This window comes from Gracilinanus agilis, chromosome 2 (genome assembly GCF_016433145.1).
Source record: "Gracilinanus agilis isolate LMUSP501 chromosome 2, AgileGrace, whole genome shotgun sequence".
Lineage (NCBI taxonomy): Eukaryota > Metazoa > Chordata > Mammalia > Didelphimorphia > Didelphidae > Gracilinanus > Gracilinanus agilis.
The window spans coordinates 347,407,663-347,434,586 of NC_058131.1; the positions used below are offsets into that span (position 1 = coordinate 347,407,663).

Consider the following 26,924-nt stretch of genomic DNA (forward strand, 5'->3'; position numbering starts at 1 on the left):
TCATTTTTGTAAATGAATAATCTTATAAAACCCAAACCCCAAAACACATACCCAAATAAATAGGTATAAATCATATGTTTTCTTTTGCATCTCTACTCCAACAGTTCTTTCTCTGGAGTTAGATAGCATTCTTTTTCATAAGTCCCTCAGAACTGTCCTGAATCATTGATTTGCTATTAGTAGCTAAGTCTATCACAATTGATTGTTCCACAATATAACTAACACTGGGTACAATGTTCTCCTGGTTCTGCTTATTTCACTCTTTATCAGTTCATGTAGGTCTTTCCAGCTCTTTCTGAAATCATCTTGCTCATCATTCCTTACAGCACAATAGTATTCCATCATATTCATATATCACAATTTATTTGGCCATTCCCCAATTGAGGGATATCCTTTTAGTTTCCAATTCCAATTCCAATTTCCAACACCACAAAGAGAACAGTTATAAATATCTTTGTACAAGTAGATCCTTTCCCCTTTTAAAAAAAATCTGTTTGGGATACAGATCCACAAGTGGTGTTACTAGATCAAGGGTATGCATTATTTTATAGCCCTTTGGGTATAATTCCAAATTGCCTTCCAGAATGGTTGGATCAGTTCACAGCTTTTACCAGCAATGTTTTAGTGTCCCAATTTTGTCACATCCCCTCCAATATTTATCATTTTCCTTTACTGTCATATTGGCCAATCTGATAGGTGTGAGATGGTACCTCAGAGTTGTCTTAGTTTGCATTTCTCTAATCAAGAGGGATTTAGAACAATTTTTCATATGATTATTGATAGCTTTGATTTCTTCATCTAAAAACTGCCTGTTCATAACCTTTGACTATTTTTCAATAGGAAAATGACTTGGATTCTTATAAATTTGATTTAGTTCTTTATGTATTTGAGAAATGGGACCTTTATTAGAGAAATTTGACATAAAAATTTTTCCCAGTTTGTTGTTCCCCTTCTAATCTTGGTTTCATTGGTTTTGTTTGTACAAGCATTTTTTAATTTAAAATGATCAATTATTCATTTTATATCTTGTAATGTTCTCTATCTCTTGTTTGGTTATAAATTCTTTCCTTTTCCATAGACCTGACAGGTAAACTATTCTATGTTCCCCTAATTTATTTATAATATCATCCTTTATGTCTAAATCATATAGCCTTAAACTTTTTTTTATCAAATGTATACTTGTGAGAGTATATTTAGCATTTCCTTTTATTTGTAGGAAATAAATACCTGATTCATATTGTATATTGAGTACTTTCTACTTCCCCTTAGGAAGTCCTAGATGTGTAAGCTATAGTAAGTAGATATTTCTATGAGTTAAGGTTTTAGTAAGCCAAAGAGTATGAAAATAGGAAGCCTAACCCTTCTGGAGGAGGTCAGACTCCTCCAGAACTGATTCTAGTTGGATTGCATAAGGGGGTCTAGAGTAGTGGGCCCCGTAAGTGGGAAAGGAAGTGAGTACAATACCTCAGGCCCTATAGGCCCCATAGAGATTTATCAAAGGTTCAATATGTACAAAGAAAATTATAATAATATCAAAAGAAAATTATACTAATTAAAAAGAAGAGGGATTCTCCATAGATGGTGATGTCTAGTGATCTAGTGCTTAGATTTTGTAGATGACATTGTACTGATCACCACAAGCCCTAGAATACTATGATAAAGACAGCTGTAAGAGGGAGAATTTAGGTATTCTATAGATATATATTTAAAACGTGGCCGCCAGGAATCAACAGTTCAGATTGATTCCGTAATTAAATCAGACCCAAGTCAGCATCGGGTTAAGGCACTTTTATTTACAACTAGGAGGTAAAGGTATGGGAATAAAGAGAAAGGGAGAGGCTAGTCCAGGCCTGGTTAGGCCTGGGCGAGAGAGAAGGTTAAAAGGCTAAATAAATCAGGTTACAAGCCACAAGGCCTAACAACCAGATAGGCTAGTGCCTACTTAAGGCAGAGTTTAGAAGCGGCCTAGGTAGGCCAAGGAAGTCAGCCTAACTTACCCACGTGACCATTCAGAGTAGAAGCTGCCTGAGGTCTCAGCGGAGATCCTTCAGCACCAAGTTCAAAACAGGAACTGCCCCAACAGGAAGTAACTAACTTAAAAAGGAAGTGTCTTTCGTCACTTCCCGTGGGTCCACCTCTAATTCAAGTGGACAAATGGCAGCCTCTGCACTGATTTGGACTGCCCAAAGGGTAGTCCCTTGTTCTTGATTTGTTACTTGTTGTCACGTGTGGGTAACTCATCTCCCCTCCCCACTAAGGAAGGTGAGGGTGACGTCATTTCTATGCCTAGGTTAAGTATGAGTTTAACTAGGAATGGGCTAGAGCTAATTCTATTTACACACAGCCTACATAAGAAGAGCAAAACACATAAAGTGCCTTACCATGGCAAGTCACCTCAAAGCATCCATAATCTATCACATCTGGGTATGGAATGCAAGCTCTATGAGTAAATCAAATTACTCAAACAGCGTTTAGATCAGCTTCATAAGTTGGTTTTTATACATCAAAGAGTTCCCTTTGATTTTAGTCTATACAACTTCCAGCCTGGAGATTATGTCTACATTAGAAACTTTACTAGGAAGTCTGTGTTAGAACCAAAGTGGCATGGTCCATCCTAAATAATCTTAACAATCCCTAGTGCAATCAAGGTTAAGGGGAGTGATCCATGGTTCCATGTCACCCATGTCAAGCCAGCAAAAGATATGTCCCAACAACAACAAGACCTGATCATCATATAGCACAATGATCAATCAGCCAGCCAAGTAGCAAGTCCACAGTCTAAAGATCAGACCATAGCTTTCCAGCAATTCACTTATGAGCCAGAATCAGTGCAAGAGTCAGGGAGCAGCCAAATGCTACGCCAACATCCAAATGACTATCTCACAACTAATTGCAATCACTTAGAAACATCCATAGATTATCATGACAGTGAAGAAGAATCAGCTACATAAGAAGAGACAACATCTGAACTTCAATCAGTTCAAGACCTAGATAGCAACATCGAAGAATAATTGCAAAGGCACAAATGACACCATAATGAACTCTTTGTTTGACTTTGATCAACTTTATTTAACTGCAAGAAGAAAGAAGAAAAGATTAGTCAAATTTCATGGATACACAACTTTGTTCATGACACAAGTCAACACAGCTGAACAACTGTTCCAGTTCATTGACAAGAGCGTGTGGTAACATCATACGACACAACGGGGGCATTGCCGACTTTGCGGATCATCGCAAGGACATCAACGCTGAGGATTACAAGGACAACTGTGACCTGTCTACACAACTGGTGTATTGGACAACAGCGCTGTGAAGAGGATCATCTGATCAGTGTTGGATCCATGCATTTGGAGAGCACATCTTACATCCAACAGAATTCTCACTGCATCCAACACTTTAGAATTCCATCCACTCAGTACATGCAATTGCAGCAGCAGAAGAATGCTGAAGGAGTAAGTATGTGACACTTCATCACACAGTCAGATCATACTGGACAACACATAATACATTTCTGACTTCACATACACATATGTAATATTAACTTACACATGGGAGAGAAGGGTTTGTTTGCCTTAGCTTAGAGTTTTCCTCTTATTTTGGTTCAGACACCTTCTACTCAAAATCATCTGATGTTTCTTTAAAGAATATAAATATGTAAATGCTTGCTTACTAACCCTTAGTAATAATTTTTACTAAAACACAGGGACAGAATAGTTAGTTTGATAAGTTAGAATAGGGTCAGAATTTTCTTTGTAAATATCATACATAATTTAAGTCTATGGTTTAACCAAAAGGCTTATAACTAGTGTTATAAGTTTATGTTTATGTTTTTTTTTTGTTTTTGATTTTTGTTTTTAATTTTAAACCCTTAACTTCTGTGTATTGACTCATAGGTGAAAGATTGGTAAGGGTAGGCAATGGGGGTCAAGTGACTTGCCCAGGGTCACACAGCTGGGAAGTGTCTGAGGCCGGATTTGAACCTAGGACCTCCTGTCTCTAGGCCTGGCTCTCACTCCACTGAGCTACCCAGCTGCCCTATGTTTATGTTTTACTTATCTTTACTAATGCTTCCTAACATGTGTTAGTTTTATGTTATGTTTATGTTTACTTATCTTTACTAATGCTTCCTAACTTAGGCATAAGTGTACTAACATATTGACATACTAACTCTTAGGTAGATTGAATTAGGTTTTAGGAACTTGCTAGAAATTTTTCTTAGTTGTTACTTTTAGTGTTAGTTCATGAAGTTAGAAAACTTTATAGCTAGAGTTTATTACTTAGTGTATTTTAGCTAATGTTTGCTATAAGACTGTTTTGTGTTTCTATTTGATCTGTTGATGTTTTGTGTTTAATCTTGTTTTCCTTTCTGTTCAAAATTTTTGTAAAACTTTAATCCCCATTTCTTTCCTTTATCTTTCCCATAACCCTTCTTAGTTTAGCTTAGAATAGTAATAGGGTAAGAATAGGAGCTGAGAAACCCTTTTCTTGTTTTGCAATGCTTAGGTAGGAATAAGAAGATAGTTTAGCTTAGCCCTAGTGCAAGTGTAGAATTCCTTGAGAACTTAGGGACCTGGAAACGTCACAAAGTGCGAATTTCTGAAAGACAAATGAACAAATTGTAATGCAGGATTTATGCAAGATCTCTTGCATTTACAAATTACCCTAGGCAATCCTGTTAGGAGAATAGAACTCTGGCCCCACAGGTGCCAGTCCAAGGAGTTGACAGTTTGAGCTGGGACTATAAAGACCCCTGTAGAACCAACCTGGGGGTTCTGATTTCCTTGACCTCACCCAGACACCCAGCTACCCCTTGATTTCCCCTTGGGGACCCTGGAAGGGTTGAGGGAGGTGGAACATGGGCAGGAATTAGGTTAGAGCAGCCTAGGAATAGGGACACCCATAAACCTACTTAACAAGAAAATCAAATTTTCTGTTTGTCTGATCTTTTCTTCAGAATGCTTGGAAATCTATTTTATTAACTAGCCATACTTTCCTATGAAAGAATATAGTCAGTTTTGATGGGTAGGTATTTCTTGGTTGTAAACCCAGTTCCCTTGCCTTCCTGAATATCATATTCCATGCCTTCTAGTCTTTCAATGTAGAAGCTGCCAGATCCTGTGTAATCCAGACTGGGGCTCCATGATATTTAAATTATTTCTTTTGGTTACTTGCAGTATTTTCTCCTTTGTCTGGGAGCTCTTGAACTTGGCTATAACATTCCTGGGAATTGTCATTTGGGGATTTATTGCAGTGGATTTTTTCAATTTTTATTTTGCCTTCTTGTTCAAGAATATCAGGGCAGTTTTTTTTTGATAATTTCTTGTAATATAATATGTAGGCTATTTTTTGGGCTATTTTATGGCTTTCAGGTAGACCAATAGTTCTTAAATTTGTCTCTCCTGGATCTATTTTCCAGGTTGCTTGTTTTTTCAATAAGATATTTCATATTTTCTTCTGTTTTTTTCTTTTAATTTTGTTTTACTGTTTCTTGATGTCTCATGAAGTCATTAGCTTCTATTTGTCCAACTATAATTTTTAAAGACTAAATTTCCATGACCTTTAGATCCTCCTTTTCCATTTGGTCCATTCTACTTTTCACAGCACTCTTTTCTTCTTTGAATTCTTTTGCCTCTTTTTCCAGTAGGTTAATTCTGTTTTTTAAAAATTCTTTTCTTCAATGGATTTTTGTGCCTCTTTTTATAGTTGACCAATTTTGCTTTTTAAGCTGTTATTTTCTTTTTGCATTAGTTTTATTTCTTTTTGCCATTTTTCTTCAACCTGTCTTATTTTATTTTTGAATTCTTTTTAAAATTCTTCCAGAGCTTGAGACCACTTACCATTTTTTTTAAGGTTTGCGTGTGATTGCTTGAATCTCATCGTCTCCTGTTGGTTCTGTGCTTTGCTCTTTGCCCCCATAGAAATTTTCAAGTGCTAAACATTTTTTCTGCTACTTACTCATTTTTCTAGCCTTTTTTTTTTTTTTTGCCTGTGGACTGAGAATTCTCAAAAATGCTTGCTGATTCTTTCTGTTCTGCTGGTTTGCAGGGTTTTAACATGAGGCTAGGTCTTTGGTGCAATCATGAAGGCTTGAAAGGACCCAGTGCTGTGGATTTCTGGGCTTCACTGTGGGCTGGTGTCAGGGCCTGGGACTTCAAGGCATGGGACTGAGGTGTTCTTTTGCTGATGTAGTCCCTGTCCCAGGATCCCAAAATTAACCCACACCCAGTTGCAGAACCTAGTGCAGTAGGTGGGGGGTGGTTGGCCAGCACTCTGTGTGCAGTTTTGCTTCCAGTTCCCCTTATCCGTGAAAATCGACTCTATCTACCTTTCAAAATTGTGCTCAGCAGGAAAGCCCCTTTGCACCTTTTTGCTGTTTATTTTTGAGTCCTGTCATTTTGAGGCAGTTTTAAAAGATTAGTTTGGAAGGATTGTCAGAGCAGTGCAGGCTTTTGATGCCACTAAGCCACCATCTTGGCTCTGCCTGACTCCCCAGATACTTTTTGGCAATTTGATTGACTATATCTAGTTCCCAGTTTCAGTTCCAGGGCAGAGAGGAGTGTTTGTAGTTGCAAGGGGGCAGGGGCCCTGGTTACAGTTCCAAGGTGGAAAGGAACACTAGGGAACAGGGTCCTTTCTTAGGCAAGAACCAGAAGAGCAGTGACCACACCTCTTCCTGGATCACAATAACTTGGAAGCACTGAAAATTTTAAAACTCCCAGAACTAGCTTTGAAAACAGCAGTCTAAAATATTCTGAAGTTTGGGACAGTTCCTTCCTAGCCCAGATGAGCTGAGTCTAAATTTATAAAGTTCAAAGTCAAGAAATGGACTGGAAAAATGAGCAAACAACAACAACAAAAAGAATGTGACCATAAAAAGGTATTATGGTGATAGTGAAGATCAAGCTACAAACTCAGAAAAAAGAAAATGAAACAAACTCAGAAGTGTATAATGATGTGAAAACAGGTATTGTAGGAAGTAAGGGATAGAGTAAATTTTATAGATTAGATTTAAGAGGAAAAGAGGAGAATTTGGATATAAGACTTGGGAGAAGATCCTGACAAAGAGAAAAGGATCTTGGGAGTTTTTGCTGGAAATTAATGGTCACTCTGAATCTGGCTTTGACTGAGCTAGGAAGGAGGATCTTTTGCTCTGGTGATTTTCCCCTTGGAAATCCTAATCTAGTGGAGAGGTTAGTGATTCTTTGGTTTGAGAATTTGTCTTAGAGTATATTGCTTTCCCTAAAGTACAGAGACCATCTACTTGAGATCCATCTTTCAGAAATCCACTTAGTGAAGGTAAAATCCAGAGTTTGGTTATCTGAGACTCTAGGTATTACTAGGAGCAATCCCAGGCTTTAGGTAAGGGCTCAAATACATTTGTGAGTACTTCCTATTTATCCTTTTTTTGTAATCCGTATTAATTAGGCTAATTTATAGTCGGATTGCTGGGTTTTGGGGTATTCGTTAGAGATAAAGAGTTTAGAGTAGCTTGAGTGAATTCTCAAGGAGAAGAACTAATTCACCGTGAGGTGAAAGAATATGGTTGGAGATTAGATATATAGTTTTAGGAAATTACCTATCATTTTCCCTTTATTCCTATTATAAAATTAAACTTTGTTTTTAAAGCTAAGGGGTTTGTGCTTTATTGGCCTAGATAGTTCCCTAGGTGGGGTGGTTATTATCTCCCATCCATCTAGGAAGGATTTTTATTTCAGTATAAGCAATGCCTCAAAGAAAAATGCAGATTGGACACAAGCCCTGTAAAAATTTCTGGAAGAGCAACAGAAAGAACAAAAAATTTATTTTAAAAATCAAATAAGAGTAGTAGAGGAAAAAATAAGGAATGAAATGAGAGCAATGCAAGAAAATAATGAAAAGAGAATTAACAGCTTGGCAAAAGGGGCATAAAATATATTGAAGAAAATAGTACTAAAAAAAGAATTAACTGAATGGCAAAAGAGATATAAAACTTCACTGAAGAGAGTTGTTATTGAGGAAAAAAATCACAAGATTTTTCAATTGGCTAGATATGTAGGATAAAGGAGAATGAGATAATAGGATGATACCTACATGACTGGAAGGATGTTGGGACCAATGAAAAATAGAGAATTTTGCCTTTCCAATCATCTTATGTCTTATTTTCCCTTGTGTAATCTTTAAAAAAATTAAAAGTATTTTCCCAATTATATGTAGTAATAATTTTCCACATATATTTTCTAAAGTAACATGATCTAAACTGTTTCCCTTCCTCCTTTCTTTCTGCCACTCCTGGACATGGTGAACAATTTGATCTGGGTTATATATGTATTATCATACAAAACATATTTCCACATTGTTCTTTGTTGTAAGAGTCTACTTACGTAGAATGAAAATTCCAAAATAAAAACACAAATAAACTAAAGTGAAAAATAGTATGTTTTAAACTGCATTCCAACTCCAACAGTTCTTTGTCTGGAGATGGATAGCATTCTTTTTCATTAGTCCTTCGAAATTGTCCGGGATCATTGTAATGCTAAGAGTAGCTAAGTTTTTCACAGTTGATCATCATACAACATTGCTATTACAGTGTAGGATATTCTCTTGGTTCTACTTTTTTCACTCTGCATCAGTTCATATAGGTCTTTCCAGCTCTGTCTGAAATCATCTTGTTCATCATTGCTTATAGCACAAAAGTATTCCATCACCATCATATACCACAGCTTGTTCAGCCATTCCCCATTTGATGGACATTCCCTCTTTTCCAATTTTTTGTCACTACAAAAAGACAAGTAGGTCTACCCTCCTTTTTAAAAAAAATCTTTGGGATACAGAGCTAGTAGTGGTTATAGGATCAAAGGGTATGCACAATTTTTATAGCCCTTTGGGCATAGTTTCAAATTCCACACATATTCTTTGATCCTGTGAAATTGGCCTCTTGACTTTTTTTTAAAAGTAAGACACTCTAGCTCTAAGCTCCAGGCATTTTATCTGGCTGTCCCCATTCTTAGAATGTTCTCCCTCTTCTGCTCTGATTACTGACCTCTCTGGTTTCCAACCAAAATCCTACTTTCTACTATTATCCAACCCTTCACATTCCAGTATCTTCCCTCTATTCATTATTTTCTATTTATTATATATGTATACATATATACATGTATTTCTTTGTATGTTGTTTTCCCCATTAGACTGTAAGCTCCTTCAGGGCACACTATCTTTTTTGTTTCTTTTTGAATTCCCAGCACTTAGCATAGTGCCTAGGACATAGGTTCTTAATAAATGTTTACTGATTGAACAATTGGTAGAAAAGGTATGTATTTTGGAGGTAGGAAAATGAGTTTTGTTTTGAACTTGTTGAATTTGAAATGTCTGTGGAACATCCAACAGGCAGATGGATTCTGCTCTTTGTAGGTAAATTACTCAAGAAAGTTATCTACGAAAGGTGCCTCAGCTTTCTACCCTCCCATTCTCTCCAGCCCCTTACAATCCTGCTTTTGAACTTATTGCAATGGAACTGCTCTTTCCAAAGTTACTAATGATCTCTAAGTCTCCAAATCCAATGACCTTTTCTAAATCTTACTTCTCCTTGATATCTTTGCAGCCTTTGACACTGTTGATCACCTCCTTGATACTCTCTTCTCTCTAGGTTTTTGAGGTATTACTTTCCTGGTTCTTCTACCTATCTGATCACCCTTTCTCTGTTTTCTTTGCTGGAACCTCCTCTCACCTTCTAACTATAAATGTCCCTCAGGGTTCTTCCCTGGGCCCTCTTCTCCCTCTCTCTCTATTTTTTTAAACCCTTAACAATTCTGTGTATTGGCTCCTAGGCGGAAGAGTGGTAAGGGTGGGCAATGGGGGTCAAGTGACTTGCCCAGGGTCACACAGCTGGGAAGTATCTGAGGCCAGATTTGAACCCAGGACCTCCTGTCTTTAGGCCTGGCTCTTAATCCACTGAGCTACCCAGCTGCCCCCTCCCTCTATATTTTTATTCTTGGTGATTTCATCAATTGCCATGGATTTATTTATCATCTCTATGTTGATGATATTCAAATCTACTCATCCTGCCATTACTTCTTTGCTGACCTAGTCCAATTCTTTATTAGGCATCTTAAACTCAATATATCTAAAGTTGAACTCCCACCCCACTCCCAGCAATTCTTTCTTCCAAACTTCTCTGTTACTGTTGAGGGTACCATCATTTCTCCCAGGTTAAGGCTCACAGCCCAAGTGTGTGATCCTCAGTTCTTCATTCTCTCTCACCACCCATGTCCCAAAGCCTGCTGATTTCACTTCTCTCATATAGGATCCCTACTTTCTTCTGATCCTGTCACCCACCTGGTACAGTCCCTCCTTACCTCATGTCTGGGCTGATGGGCAAGTCTCTCCTCACTACAATCCATTTTCCACTCATTTGTCAAAGTGATCATTCTAAAGATCAGATATGACTGTGTCATTCTTACTCAAACAACTATAGGGGATCTCTCCAGAATTAAATTACCTCCAGGATCAAATATAAAATCCTCTCATTGGCTTTTAAAGGCCTTCATTACCTGCCCTGCCTTTCCAGTCTTCTTAGATTTTACAATCTCTATCTACACATACTCTTTGATCTAGTGACACTGTCTTCTTTGCTGTTCCTTGACTGTGACACTCTCTGAATTCCAGACATTTTTATTGGTTTTCCCCATGCATGAAATGCTCTCTCCCCTCATCGCTACCATGTTCAGGAGGCTTTTCTGACTTCTTTCAAGTCTCAGCTAAAATCCTGCCTTCTACATGAAACATTTCCTAATTCTTATGAATTCTTGTGCCTTCCTATAGCTCCTTTGTACATAGTTATCTGCATGTTGTCTCTCCCATTAGATTGTAAGCTCAAGAGCAGCTTTTCTTTGAATCTCCAATGTTTAAAACAGTGACTGGTACATAGTAGGTGCTTAATGTTTATTGGCTGACCTATAAAGAATCATATAAGATGAGGTAAGAATAATGTAAGAATATAGTGAGGACTGAGATTTACACTTATTGAGGAAATATCCATATGAATGAGATCACATGCATCTATTAAACTATAACCCACTCACTTATAGAGTGCTTTATAATTTATAAAGCAATGAGTATCTTTGTACTATCAGTCTTAACCATTCAAGGAGTACTTTTTTTAGTTTTATATTATGTGCCAAGTATTAACCTTGGCTCTGGGGATATAAAGATAATAATGAAATAGTCCCTGCCCTTACATTCTTTCTGATGAAGCAAGATATGTAAAGCATATAAAAATTAACACAAAGTAATTTTAGGGGGGAGCACTAACATCTTGGGGATCAAGAAAGACATCTTGTGGATGGTGGTGTTTGAACTGACCTTTGAAGGAAACTAGGGATTCCAAGAGATAGATGTGAATTGTGGATGACTCCAAGATTGGGCACCTAAGTGACTAAAAGACTGGTGTTACCCTTAAAAGATATAGTAGAATTTGAAAAAGGAGTAGGTTTTGGAAGATAAATTGTTTTGGAAATATTGAGTTCGAGATGCATATGGAATATAGCTGTGGATGATTATCCAGCAAGAGACCAAAGAAGTGGTTGACAGATATGAATAGAATCAAAAGAGAGCTGTGTTAGGGTGGTTAATAGTGTCAAAAGTTGCAGGGAAAACAAGAACAAAGAGGACTGAAGAAAAGATCAACAGATTTGGCAATTAAGAGATTGTTGGTAATTTTGGAGAGAGGGGTTTTAGAGTTAACTGACAATGCTGGAAAACAGAATTTGAGAAATTAAGAAGTGAAAAGAGATGAAGTGAAGGTAATGATGGTAGATAGCTTTTTCTGGATGTTTGGTTCTGAAAGGGAGAATTATAGGACAATAGCTTGAGGAGCTAGTAGGGCCTAAAAGGGTTTTTTAAAAATAGGAAAGTCCTAGGCATGTTTATAGGCAAGAAGGAAGGAGCTAGTAGAAAGGGAGAGATTAAAAACTTGAAAGAGAAGGCATAAGTGTGGGGACAATATACTGGCAACACATCAGGAAAGCAAGATGATTACTTCTAGCTGGCATATAAAGAAAGGATGTAGAGAGGAGGATCATCTTTAAGGTACCAGTTGGAAAAGGTGATGAAGTTTCTTGGGTGAGGAAAGAGTCTAGCATTTTGGGGCAGGGCAATTATGAAGGACCAATTTTAGGAGTTTTTGCTGGTGTTGATGAAAGGGCATAGCTCAGAGCAGGGGAGGAAAGGGAGAGGTGTGAAGGTTAAGAACTTTTAAAGATGGCCAATTTGGATCTCTAAAGTCCCTTTCAGTTCTAAATCTATGATCTTCTAGACTAGTATCTTCATTGGGTTTGTTTAGTAGATTGGGACATCCTAAGAAAATCTTTTGAATCCCCAGATTAAACATAAATTAAATTAAATTAAACATAAATTAAAAATTGAATCCCCAAATTAAACAAAAAATTCAACATTTCTCTGAAAGTTGAGAAGCAGAGGATAAAGAGCTGGCCACAAATTCATTATGTCAAGCTGACTTGAACTTGCTGGATATGGCCTTAGGCAAGTCGCTTAACTTCTCTGAGACCTAGGCAACCCTCCTAGGCAATGAATAAAGCCACAGTAGTTGGGATCTGCCTTGATAGAGGAAGTTACCTTACTAGGAATTTCCTATGCCACCGAAAGATCCAAGAAGGGAAGGGAGGCTGTGGAGTGGGTCTAAAGGAAGGAGGGCTTTATGGGGCGGTTTATTAGGGAATCTTGGATGGAACGAGAGGCTGTGGGAGTCTGAATGGGGGTGGGCTATGTGGTCTGTGAGGGTCAGAGGGTCCAGAGGGAAGGCTATTATGTATGAAGCATTTTGTGGGGAGAAAGTATTGGGGGTCTATAGGGACAGGTCAAGACTGAGTCTGTCGTAGGGCACAGCGATTTATCAGGGAAGGCTGTAATGGGGTCAGTGGGAGGATAAAGATGGCTGATGAGATAATATGTAAATTTTCTAGGGTGTGTATTTGGGGGAAGGGCTGGGGAAGAGCCTGTTAGGAGAATAGGGTCTCTATGAGTGGCCGGTGGGAGCGTCAATGCAGGGAGGGATGAGGGATGGGAACGATCTGTGGGTGTGTGTGGGTGTGTGTGTGTCTGTGAGGACACGTTTACAGGTACCGAAGGCAGGAAAGGTGGCCCACGATAGGAAGCTGTGGAAGCAGGAGACAAGAATAGATTTAGGTAGCGCCGTTGTGACGCAACTACAGAGAGGGACGAATGTAGCGCTGCTGAGGTCGGTTCTGCGCTTGCGCCACCGTTGTCCGCCTCCTGCCCTAGAGCAGGCATCCCCCACCCCCACCCCCACTCCGGCGGAGAACTCCGGAAACTTACCCTTCCACCCGGAAATGTTTGTTGAGCAACATGGCGCTGTTGTGTCGAGTCCTTGTGAGTGATGGAATGACTTTCCGTTTTCCTGTGGCTGACCCGGGGGTTAGGGGCAGGGGCGGCCTTTCTACGGGGGGCAGTGGAGGGAAGCTGTGGCCACCGGAGGGAGCTCTGGGAATGCGGGGCTGGAGCAGGAAACAGGCTCTGGACTGGGGGAAACTGAGGCAGAGTCTGCAGACCAGCATTCCCTAGCTGGGCTTTGGTCCTTAGGTGTGTGCTTCCGGAGGAGAAAGTTTGACATCCCTTTGTAGGGATTTAAATCATCCTGGATGTCCATCCTCATCATTAGTTGCAGTTGTATTGTTTTTGGGTGAGGTTTGGACATAGTAATAGAACTGAGAGGGACTTTGGAAACCATTGAAACCCACTTCCTCTTTTTACAGAGAAGGAGACTGAGGCACAGCCCTGCTACTTACTAACTCACTTTTTGTGTGACCTTGAGGCAAGTCGCTTCACCACTTTTGGGCCTCTGTTCATTCATCTGTTGAAGGAAAAAAGGTGTAGAGGGAAATTGGATTCAGTGGCCTGTCTCTATTGACCCTTTCGGTCCAAATCCTAAATACTATAGCTGGTAAATGGCAGAAATCCAGGACTAGTCATTGATCCTTTCCACTGTATATCAGTGCCTCTATTTATGAAAATGATTTTAATGATCCTAGCTTGCATGGAGTAGTGGAAAGATCTAGAACTCTGTCTTTTGGGAGACAGTGTGGGACAGTGGAATGTGCACTAAATTTGGAAGCAGAGGATTTGAATCAGAATAATGGCTGTATTACTTGTTACTTGTATGATTTTCTCTGGGCTTCAGTTTCCTGAAGTTTCCTCCTGTAGAATAAGGGGATTAAATTAGTCCATTTCTAAGCTTCCTTCCAGATCTAACTCTAATTATAATGTATTTATATAATTGATATCTAGCAGCTTCAGATTCATAAAAGATTTTAAAATCTTGTAATGCAAAGTCAAAATTGTGGGAAAAAAAGGCAAGAATGGGACCTGTGATTTCCTTGGCCTACCTCCTGGAGGAGGAAACTTCTTCAAAAAATGTAGGTTTGCATCTTTGCTATAATTTTCAGTTTTAGAGTTGTCTAATCATCATCATCATATTATTATTAGCTAATATTTGTGTTAAGATATACAAATTGCTTTACAAATATTTTGTTTTTTCCTTATGATAACTTTGGGAGATAGATGTCATTCTTCCATTTTTCAGATAAATAAACTAGGGCAGAACTTAAGTGATTTGCCGAGGATCACAGAGGTAGTGTTTAAATTATGATTTGAAATCAGATCTTACTCTAATGCTAGATCCACTGTTCCAACAGGCTGCAACTAGAGCCCTGAGAGGTGAAGTTGACTTGCCCTGGGTCACAGAGACAGTATGTGTCAGAGGCAGGATTTGAATCCAAGTTTTCCTGGTTCCAAGACCTACTCTAGTGGATAAAGATCAATGAGGAAATGCTTGGACAATAACCAGTCTGACAGGATGATATAGTACTACTTTCCTGGAAAACTACCTTATCTAAAATAAGTATTGTAGGGCTTCTTTCCTGAAAAATTATAATAGAACTCCTGGAGGTGGGAACAATGTCTTATCTTTGCTTTTCCCTTAGAATGCTTTCTGCATGCTATAGCCACTTGATGTCTATTGAGTGAATAAATAAAGATTATGAATTTACTGAAATCCAGGAAATCTAAAATTAAAAGTAAGGCCAAGAAATCCTGTGTTCTTTCTATTATATCAACACCACCTCTAATTTTATAAAGCTTAAAGCATTATGTCAGTTTTACTATCATTTGTGTTCTGTGATTGCTACAGCTTTTTAATTATCTCCCAATTCCATTTCAGTCTTCCCAGGCTACCAGAGTAATTTTTCTAGTGTTTTCACCATGTTATTTCCTTGTCCAAACCTTCTGTTTCAGCCAAGAACAATTTAATGTTCCCAAAAAATGCCTTTCCTATCACTTTGAGCCTTTACTTATTCCTGGAATATTCTTCCTTTATGCTTATCCAAATTGTACCAATTTTTGCAGACCCAGTTAAAATTTTACTTTCTTCATGAAGTCTTCCTTGGTTACTTCAGTTCATAATGATTCTTTGAACTCATTGAATTCATAAAATATTAGAGCTGAAAGGGCTCAGAAATCATTTTAGACCAATGTGGAAAACACTACAAAATAGACTTAGGAAACTTGCTACCCTTATTATCTCTAGTTCTGTCCTCTGCAATAACACACTATCTTTCTAATTTCTTTCACCCATGTTCGTGTTCCTAAGCACGTAGGCTATTGCATCTTTCCCCTTTTCCCTAAAGAACCCCTAAGAGCCTCATGTTGTCACTACACATTCAAGAAATTTCAAATGGCATTGTAACAATGAAGTGAAATGTACCAGAAGGTCACTGCTGGGTCTGGCACTTTGTCTACTGTCTTACCTAGCTGCCCCTTAGTGTATATCGAAAGGGTCTTGTATAAATGCTTTGAAATCTAAACCGTCTTCCTCTACCCAATGTGTAGTGATTATTCCAGGTATTTTACTAATTTAGGAAGTGAAAGTGATATTTGGTAAGATTCTTAGGGATTTTCTTTTGTCTACTGGGAAACAAAGGTCATTTACTTAAAATAATTTTTTTTATTGATTTCTTTCATTATAGCAACTGTTTCTGGGACCCTTCTTTGAAATAAAGAAAAAAAGCAAAACTCTTGTAAGAAATATACATAGTCAAGGAAAACACTTTCCCTCATGAAAAAGCATTAAGTACTATGCTAAACACTAAAGCATTAAGTGTTGTGCTAAGCTTGGGATATGAAGATAAGAGAGTCCCTGCCCTCTTACAGCTTACATTCCAATCCTAGGTGGCCACAAATGTAGAGAAGTGGTAGCCAAGGATAGACAAGACTAATTTCACTAATATTTGGGAATTCTATTGAAACTTTTACTAATATAGTAGGTCTAAAACTTCTACAATTTATAGTTAGAGTTGCCCTAGGATACTGAGAGGTTTTTAATTTTAATTTTTTTTCAGTGAAAAAAATGTATTCCCCCCCCAACCCTCCTACAAGACAAAACCCCTATAACAGATTTGTATAGTCAAGCAAAGCAAACTTCAGCATTGGTCATGTCTAAAAAAAATGCATATCTGAGATCTGTACCCTCAGTTAAATCTGTGTCAGGAAGCATTTCATCATGTGTTCTTTGGAATCATGGTTTATGCATCAATCAGAATTCTTAAGTTTTTCAAAGTTTGTCTTTATGGTGCTTTTATTGTATAAATTGTTCTACTCACTCCATTCTGCATTAGTTCATATGAGCCTTTCTGGGTGTCTCTGAAACTACTTCCTTCATGATTTTTTATCCACAAGAGACAATATGGCTTACTGAATAGGCTAAGATACAATACAAGATTGTATTAATAGAAAGGATTGGGGAGAAGGAAGGGTAAGAGTGAGAAAAGAGAGAAAAAAATGAAGTAGAAGAGAGACAAGGAAAGGATGAGTACAGCTGTTCTATTTGGATTTGTAAATTGTAGTGAAAATTGTTTTTTGTGGGACTGATTGTGGTGGCTCTGGGCTGTCTGATTAGTTGAGTATCCATATTGTTATTTTGATCAAGTCCTTTTGCCTTCTCCTAAAATACTGCTAAGGTTTTTTCAAAGAGATTCTTTTTTTCCCCTTTATTTTAAACTCTTACTTTCCATCTTAGAATCAATACTAAGTATTGATTCCAAGGCAAAAGAGCAGTAAGGGCTAGGCAATGGGGATTAAGTGACTTGTCCAGTATTATACAACTAGAAAGTGTCTGAGGCCAGATTTAAACCCTGGATCTCCCATCCCTGGGCCTGACTCAATCCACTGAGCCACCTTGCTGCCCCTCAGAGAGATTCTTTATCTCTTCTTCTTCCACATCATCTTCATTTAACTGTTACTACCATTAACCTGGGATCTAAAAAGAATGACTAGTTCTACTACTTATTGGCAATGTGACCTTGGGCAAGTCACTTAATTACGTCGCCCTAGGTTCCCCATCTGAAAATGGGAATAGTAATATCAAACTACATATTTCATAAGTTTCTTGTAATGATCAAATGTTACGACATGCATAAATGATTTATAAAGTTTAAATATCTGCTATTATTGTTGTCGTTTGTTGTAGAAGTGAATTGAAAATTACTGAGGCAAGCACCAATACTGGAATGAGTCCTGGATTTGGAGTCAGAGGACTTGGTTCAAATTCTCACTCTGCCACTTGGAAATTGTATGATTTTGGGTAAATCATTTAACCGCTGGACCTCAGTTTCCTCATTTATAAAATAAAGAATTTGGAATGACTTCTGAGGGCCCTTCTAGCTTTATATCTAAGATCCTGTGTATGTAAGTAGAGGGAATTATTCCTGATTTGAATGAAAGGGCAGTCATTAGCCAGCAGGTGCTTATTAAACTATTAGCTATAGATTAAGTGCTGAGGATTCAAAGACTTACAAAAAAACATCTGAGAGTTTGCATTCAGATGGGGAAAAGAACATTTAAATCACTATGTGCATTCAAAATGTATACGGCATACATGGAAGATCATCTCAGGTGGAGAAGGCAGTGGCAGAGGCTGGGGAAGGCCTCCTGCAGCCCATCAGATCTGAACTAGGTCTTGAAGGAAACCAGGGTAACTTAAAAGGCAAAGGTGATGGGGAAGTGCAGTCCAGGCATGGGGTATAGACAGTATAGGGGTACAAAGATGGAAGTTGGAATTTTATGTTTAAGAAACAGTAGCTAGAGGTAGGGGAGACAGCTAGATGGCTCAGTGGATTGAGAGCTGGATGTAGAGGCAGGGAAGTCCTGGGTTCAAATCTGATCTCAGATACTTCCTAGCTCAGTGTGATCCTGGCCAAGTCACTTAACCCCCATTGCCCGGCCTTTACCACTCCTCTGCCTTGGAACCAATACACAGTATAGACTCTAAAGCAGCAAACAGGTCAGTGTAGCTATATTCTAGTATATTTGGAGGGGAGGAATGTATAAAAAGCCTGGAAGGCTTTTAAATGCCAAATAAAAAAATATATTTTATCATGGAGATAATAGGAAACCACTGGAGATCATTGGGCAGGAGAGTGACATAGTTAAAAGAGTTATGCTTTAGAAAAATCATCTGGGCAGCTGAGTTGAAGATGTATTAAGAGAAGAGAGAGATATGAGCAGGGAAAGCATTTAGGAGGCTGTTACAGTAATCCAGGTAAGAGGTGATGAGGACATGAAGTAGGTCCCTATTATATGCTAGATACTGTACCAATGATTGGGGATAGAAAAAGTGATAAGAGATAGTCTCCACTCTTAAGGAACTCTCAATATCACTGGGAAGATAAACAAGCAAATATGTACAAACAAATTATATGCAGGGTAAATAGGAAATATTTAATGTAGGGAAGGCACTAGAATTATGATGGATTGGGAAAGGCTTCCTGTAGAAGATGGGATATTATTTGGAACTTGAAGGAAGCCAGGCAGATGAGGCGGTAAAGCATTCCAGGTGTGGAGGATAATGGGAAAATTCCTGGAGCTGTGAAGCAAAAACAAGATTTAGTATCAGATTGATATTATGGGGCTAGTGAGAGTCAAGAGTCAAGAAAGATACTTAGACTTTGAGCCTTGGGAGGGTGATGGCATCTTCAACTAATAGGGATGAATATTAATAAGAGGGGAGAGTTTGGGGATTTTAATGAATTTCGTTTTGTTCTTAATGTATTTGAGATGCCCAGTGAACATCCAGTTTTGATGTCTAAAAAGCAGTTATGCAGAACTGGAGCCCAAGAGAAAGATTAGGATTGTTTGATACATGGATATAAATATATGCATATCTATATACATAGTTTATATTCATTCTCATGTATATGTGTATGTATATGTGTGTATAGATCATCTCTGTTGAGGTAGGGTAATTGAATTCATTCGAGCTGATGAGATCAATGAGACAGGAGAAAAATGCCCAGGATAATAGTACCTTGAAAGATACTTGTAGTCAGTGGATGTAACAGTATGAAGAAAGAATATAGATAATCATATTAAAAAATACCTAAATCACTATTGATTAGAGAAATGCAAAGCAAAACCACTGCCACACCTCTCACTTTGCTAATATGACAGAAGAGGAAAATGATAAATGTTGGAGGGGATGTGGAAAAATTGGGAAAGTAAATGTACTGTTGGAGTTGTGAACAGATTCAACCATTTTGGAGAACATTTTTGAAACTATGTCCAAAGGACTACAAAACTGCAGTCTTTGACCTAGAATTAACCAAGTGACCTAAAGGAATATTTAAAGAAAAGGAAAAGGACTTATATGTACAAAAATATTTATAGCTGCTCTTGTGGCAAAGAATTGGAAATTGAGTGAATGTCCATCAATTAGGGAATGGCTGAACAAGTTGTAAATGATTGTGTTGAATACTATTGTGCCATAAGAAATAATGAGTAGGATGATTTCAGAAAAAACTGGAAAGACTTATATGAACTGATGATAAGGCATAATGGTTAACTGTGAATGACTTAGCTATTTTTAGCAATGGGGCAGCTGGGTGGTTCAGCGGATTGAGAGCCAGGCCTAGAGACTGGAGGTCCTAGGTTCAAGTCCGGCCTCGGACACTTCCAGCTGTGTGACCTTGGGCAAGTCACTTGACCCCTACTGCCCACCCTTACCACTCCTGGGCCAAGGACAGTCCCTAGCCCGGATGAAAAAGGAGGAGGTTTGGGCGTGGGGCTAGTAACCCCACCCTGTAAAACTACATCTGCTAAAGAAACTGCAACCTTAAGCAGGGGCAGCTGGGCTAGCTCAGTGGATTGAGAGCCAGGCCTAGAGACGAAAGGTCCTAGGTTCAAATCTGGGCTCAGACACTTCCCAGCTGGGTGACCCTGAGCGACAGTGCGACCCATTGCCTACTGGTTGTGGCCCTATGCTCCTAGAATGGAGTCCCAGGATAAAAAAAAAAAAAATTTTAGCAATATGATGATCTAAGACAATGAAGGACTTACCATGGAAAATACTCTCCACTTCTAGAGAAAGAATTGATGGAGGCTGAATACAAATTGAAGCATACTTAAAAAAACTATTTGTTTTTCTTGCCCTATTTTGGTTTTTATTTTATTTCATAATATAACTGATATGGAAGTATGTTTTGCATAACTACACATGTATAATATATATCAAATTGTCTTCTCAAAGAGGGAGAGGAGAAGGAGACAGGGAGGAGAGAATTTGGAAGTCAAAATTTAAAAGTGGATGTTAAAAATTGTTTTTACATGTAATTGGGAAAAAATAAACTATATTAAAAATATATAGCAAGAGTCTGAAAGAGGTAAGATAGAATAAGAACCAAGAGAGAATATCATGGAAGCCTAGAGGAGAGAAGAATATTTAGGAAGAGAAAGTATTCAACAGTGTTAAATACTGTAGACAAACCAAGAAGGCTGAAGATTGAGGAGAAAAAAAGGCTATTATATTTGGCAGTTATAGGTGATATTTAATATCTCTTCTAATGCTATGATATTAATGTGCATTGGAGAATGAAATGCAAAAGGAACTCACTGAAGATGAGTTTATAATGATTAATTTATCAATAAACATGTATTATGGACCTCACTGGATGATGATACCATGTGTCAAATGTATAAATATTTCTGGAACATCTTGCTTGGCATTTTAATAAAATAAGGTTATTCCTGCCTAGTTTCTCAAAACCCAGGTGCTTGGCAAAAAAAGTTTCATTCATTCCCACTTGTAAGTTAAGTTCATTTGTATTTTTTTCCCCAGGTAGTATTTTAAGACCATCCTGGTTAGCTGACTGCCACTCTTCCTTTTGTCTCAAGTATTGCATTTTCTTTCCCACTCTTTAGGTGAAAAGGTCTTATAACTCCAGCCTTGCAGTCATTGTCACGCTATTGTCAGGGTGTGGTTTCATTGATTCTGTTGTAGATGCTCTTACCTAGTGGGAAATCCAGCAAATTGTAGTACTCTTAGGAAACAGTAATAACCGTACTTAAATTATTTAAAGTAGGACTAACAATTTGTTTTACGTATCGGATCCAGTCCTTAAACCTAGGTACCAGACAAAATTCATAGAATCAGAGCACTGAAAGCATTGTAAAAGCTTAGAATTTCAGAGCTTGAATGACCCATAGAACAGAGCATGTCACACATGAGCCAGTGTTAGAACCCAGGACTTCTGCCTCCTAGTCCAGGGTTCTTTCTATTGCAGCAGTCTGCTTTATTCAGTATAGTACCAGATGGTCCATCCTTTTTTATTCTTGTGGTTTTTTATAGTGTTGAGAGGGGCTGGAGTGGGTGAGTCTAGAGGAGGGTGGAGAAGTAATGCAATGGAGTATAAAGAGTAGAGGACTTGGCTTCAAATGCTGATTCTTTCTACTTTGTCTCTGTGTGATTTTGAAACAGTCACTTCACTAGGCCTGTTTCTTCACCTCAAAAATGAGGTCATTTGACCCGATCATCTCCACAGTTCCTTTTAGCTCTAATCCAATGATCTTACTGCTATAGCTCTAGTTTGTGGGTGTCAGGAGTTGGACTGATTCACTTTTGTAGTTGTAATCCCAGCATTTAGCACAATGTCTGGCACATAGTAGGCATTTAATAAATACTTATTCATTGGTTGTTTGGAGCCAGAATGATCCAGACAGAGGTGTGCTTGTGATGAGCTTTGACTTATGAGAAATGAACTCCTTTGTCCTCCTACAGGAATCTGCTGGTCTCAGTGGTGAAGAAGTGGTCAGGCAGTGAGAAAAGAGGCAGAGCAAAGCAGACCCACCAGTGCTCTCCGACAGAGAACTTCCTTCTCTTGCTCCTTGGAGGAGGTGGAGGCAATAACATCCCCTAGTGTTTCCAATAAGATTCTTTAAATACATATATGCTTGAATTTAAATAATTGATTCCTTTTGTTGTTATATCACATTTGTTTTTGAACATATCCCTCATCCCACTACCCCTAAATCATTTTCTTAAAACAAATATTTTAAGAGAGGGGAAAAAAGTTTAGTAAAGCCAACTTAACCAATACATTGACCACTTCAGATAGTATTTTAATCATTCTGCATCTATAGTTCCTTCTGCAACCAAGGGAGGGAGTTATATTTCCAAAACTCTTTTCTACAGTTAAGCCTGGCCATTATAATTAGACATTGTTCATTCTTTTTCCAGTATCAGTCTTAGTGAATGAGGGGTAATATTTAAATTCACACCTGCTTTTTCATGGTTTATTATCAATAATTGTTCAGAATCAGGTATCCTGCTAACCTGCCATCTAAAATTTGTTGAACCTTGACTTAAAGTGATCTATAGTAATCAGATGACATAGTGAAGAGTACTTTAGTTAGTTCCATTACAGTACTTCTACTTTTAAAACTGAATCACAAGGCTAATTTTTTTCATTTACATACTTAAAAATTTTTATTTTCATATTTTGAGGGATAATACATATATAGTGGAATTGCTTGTCAACTTTGGGAGGAGGGAGGGAAGAGGGGAGGGAGAAAAAATGAATTGTGTAATTGTGGAAAAAATATTTAAAAAATAAAATTATATAAATATTTTTAAAAATGTATTTTCAACCCACAAATATTTCTTCACTCTTTCCTCCCCTCAATCATTGAAAAAGAAAGAAAAACAAAATCCAAATAACGATATTCATAATCAAAGCAAATTAAACATTGGCAATATCCAAAATATTATAACTTATTCTATACTTAAGTTTATCTTTTTATCAGGAGGTGGGTAGCATGCTTGATCAGTGCTTCATTACTGGTCTTATAGAACTGTAATAGGTCATTAATCAATTTTTAAGGCAAAGTTATTTATCTTGACAGTATTGTTATTATATAAACTGTTGGTTTTGCTCACATTATTTTGCTGATCATTTCATAGAAATCTTTACAGGTTTCTCTGAAACTGTCCCTTTGGTTATTTCTTACAGCACAGTTATTTCTTACAGTATTCAGTTACATTCATATACCACAATTTGTTCAACCATTTTTTTTTAAACCCTTACCTTCTGTCTTGGAGCCAATACACATTATTGACTCCAAGACATAAGAGTGGTAAGAGCTAGGCAATGGGGGTTAAGTGACTTGCCCAGGGTCACACAGCTAGGAAGTGTCTGAGGTCATATTTGAACCCAGGACCTCCGGTCTTTAGGACTGACTCTCAATCCACTGACACACCCAGCTGCCCCCTGTTCAGCCATTTCTCAGTTGAAGATCATTCCCGTAGTTTCCAACCTCACTATTAAGAGAGCTGCTAGAAATATTTTTGTTCACATGTATCCTCTTTTTTTTTTTAACTAATGAGTCAAAGGTTATGCACAGTTTAGTGACCATAAACTTAATTTAAAGAGAGAAAAGTAACAGAATGATGATTTTGACTTTGTTTGAGAGACAGAAGCACCAAACTGCATAAACAGATTAGACCATTCCAGAAAACAGGGAAGAGTCTCTTCTTGGTTTCTATGAGGATAGTTTCTATCCTTTAAATATATTTTATCTTATTTCCTTCTCTCCCCACCAAAACTCTTACTTTCTGTCTTAAAATCGATATTAAATATCAGTTCTCAGGCAGAACTAGGCAATTGGGATTAAGCAATTTGCCAGGATCACAGAACTAGGAAGGGTCTGAGGCCTGAGTTGAATCCAGGTTCTCCTAACTCCAGACCTGGTACTTTATCCAGTTGGGCTACCTAGTTGCCCCACCTGTATGACTACTGCTGTGTCTACCAACCACTTGTTAGTAGCAGAAAATATACTTCTCTATATCTGAATGCAAGTCACCAGACTGGGCCTATGGATGCCATGAATTTCATCTGAAAGAGACAGACATATTGCAACTAACAGCAAAGCCATCATCCATAACTTTTTCATCTATAACTACATACCTGACATGGCTACCCAGGGGTATAGAACTTAACTGAAAAAAAGCCAGTTTTTCTACTTGGGCTGGAACACTGAAGTATAAGTTAGTCAAAGAAGTCTAAACACATGTGTAAACCTGAGTTATTGGGTGAGGGTGGAGGGGAAAAGAAAGGTGAATGGAGTAACTGGAGCCAAGTGGGATGGGTCTGCAAAGCTTCTATGAAGGAAATGAATTTTTAGCAGACTTGTGAAGGAAGGTAGGGAATATTATTTAATAAGGAGGACGAGTGGCTCTGGAGTGGAGAAAGACAGCTTGGCGATTGACTTTGTCTGGATTACTGAACCCCAGGAAATATGTGGTTAGATAGATAGGTTAGGCAGGAGGAGCTCTGGAAATCTTAAGATGAGGTGGAGTCTAGTAGAAAGAATACTGTCTGAATGACTAGTCCTGCTTCTGCCACTATCACCGTCTGACCATGAACAGTTTATTTTCCTCAGAGCCTTACTTTCTTTTGCAAAATGAGGGGATTGCACATTCACATTAAGGCTCCTTCTAGTTTTGAAAAAAAATTTATAATCAACCATTTAAATTTGGTTAAAAAAGCATTTGGAGGGGGCAGCTGGGTAGCTCAGTGGAGTGAGAGTCAGGCCTAGAGACAGGAGGTCCTAGGTTCAAACCCGGCCTCAGCTACTTCCCAGCTGTGTGACCCTGGGCAAGTCACTTGACCCCCATTGCCCACCCTTACCAATCTTCCACCTATGAGGCAATACACTGAAGTACAAGGGTTTAAAAAAAAAAAAGCATTTGGAATTGATTGCAGATTTCTGAGAAAAAAAGATATGTTCAAAAGCAAATACAAAGAGAGGCCCACATAGTGTAATGGAAAGAACAATATATCTAATGTTTTAAGAGAGAGTTCTGTGACCTGGCTGTGCTACTATTTAGCTTTGTGACACATTTCTTAACATCTCAGTTTTTTCTCATCTGTAAAATGGGAATAATGAAACAATGTTAGGACAGTCAAATGAACTGATGTATGCAAAGCATTTTTAAGCTTTAAAGTTTGCCTAGTAAATGTAAGCTATTCTTAACCAAAGAATGATTCTTGCAACTGTATATAATAGATCAGATGAGAAAGAGGATCTTCTTGTTTTGAATTTAGGCACAGTTGCATGTCTGGACCAGAGTTGAGGTTGTAAGAGGAAATAGATAGTTGGACATGGAATTTGGAAGACCTGAATTAAAATCTGGCCTCAAATTCTTTTACAAGCTGTGTGACCTTGGGCACAACCTCTGTCTGCTTCAGTTTTCTCAACTGTAAAATGGAAATAAAAATAGTATCTACTATCCAGGACCTCTGTGAAGTAAAAATGAGATACTTATAAAGCCTTTGGTATAGGGCGTGACACATAGTAGGCACCTAATAAATTTATCCTTCCTTCCTTCATCATTCTTCTGTTTCGTCTTTCATTTGTTCCTTCTTTCTTTCCCTCCTCTCCCTCCCTGTGTAAATAGAGAAGGGAAGAATGAGATCGAAGATACTGTTTCCCCAATAAAAATTGATTTAAAAATTGGTATAAGGCCAAGTAGAACCGAAATGATGTTGACATATTTCTGTTGATATTGAAAAAAATAAGTAGGGAAATTCTTAAGAAAATTTTCCAAAAGTTCATGTTGTTCCTTCTTGCCATTTCCTCTCTCTATTCGGGATGAAACTTAACATGGTTTGTCTTATCCCATATTTGAATTTTTAGGAAAGTAATGTCGACACTGAATAATTCTGGTAAATCTTAAGTTAAAATAGAAACCCCTAAAACATCTAAATCAAAGCTCTTAATTAAAAAAAAAAAAAAGGTACAGTCCTCAGCTGAAAGAGAACATTTTTAGACTTGCTTTAGCCTTGCCTGAATACAAACAGGTTTCTGGAAAACATTTGATTCTGTTCTCTTACACAAAAGGATATATCATTTCAATAACAAGACATAATAAATAATTTCACATTTTAAAATCACCTTTGAGGCAACTAGGTAGCTTAGTGGATAGAGAGCCAGACATGGAGACAGGACGTTCTGGTTCAAATGTGGTCTCAGACACTTCCTAACTGTGTGATCCTAGGCAAATCACTTAACCCCAATTGCCTACCAGTGATGGGCAACTTTTTAAAGAGGGAGCCAAAGAAAAGGAAATGCTCATCTGTCAGTCTGTTTCTAAGGCAACTCTTTTGAAGTTTCATTGTATTGTATCCTACTCATTGTATTTGTCAGATTAGGAATAATGTCACAGGGCAGGATAGAACATTTCAGGGGGCTGAATCTGGCCTGAGGGCAGTAGTTTGTCCATCACTGTCCTAGTCCTTACTACTCTTCTTTCTTGGAACCTATGTTTAGTATTGGTTCTTAGACAGAAGGCATGGGTTTTTAAAAAAAAAAAACATATAATGTGGGCTCTTTCTGATTTTTAAATATTTTTATTTTTCAAATTTTTCATATTTCTTTCTTCCTTTCTCAAAATTTCTTACCATAATTGTCCACTTTGCTAGTTATAGAAGAGATAGCTTTGTTCTTTCACACAGCTTGGAAGTGTCTGAGACCTGATTTGAACCCAGACCCTTCTGACTCCAGGCCTAGTGCTTTGTCCACTCTGCTAT

The 26,924-nt window shown here is 37.9% G+C and overlaps 1 protein-coding gene across 1 annotated transcript in view; it reads left to right on the plus strand.

Moving 5' to 3' along the window:
* The first annotated feature begins 13,351 nt into the window (after positions 1-13,351).
* LOC123237441 (ubiquinol-cytochrome-c reductase complex assembly factor 1) overlaps positions 13,352-26,924 on the plus strand; it is an 87,646-nt gene continuing 74,073 nt past the window's right edge. The window contains exon 1 of the mRNA XM_044664366.1: positions 13,352-13,383. Within this exon, the coding sequence (XP_044520301.1) occupies positions 13,360-13,383 (24 nt within the window). The 5' untranslated portion in view covers positions 13,352-13,359. The remainder of the gene's footprint in view (positions 13,384-26,924) is intronic.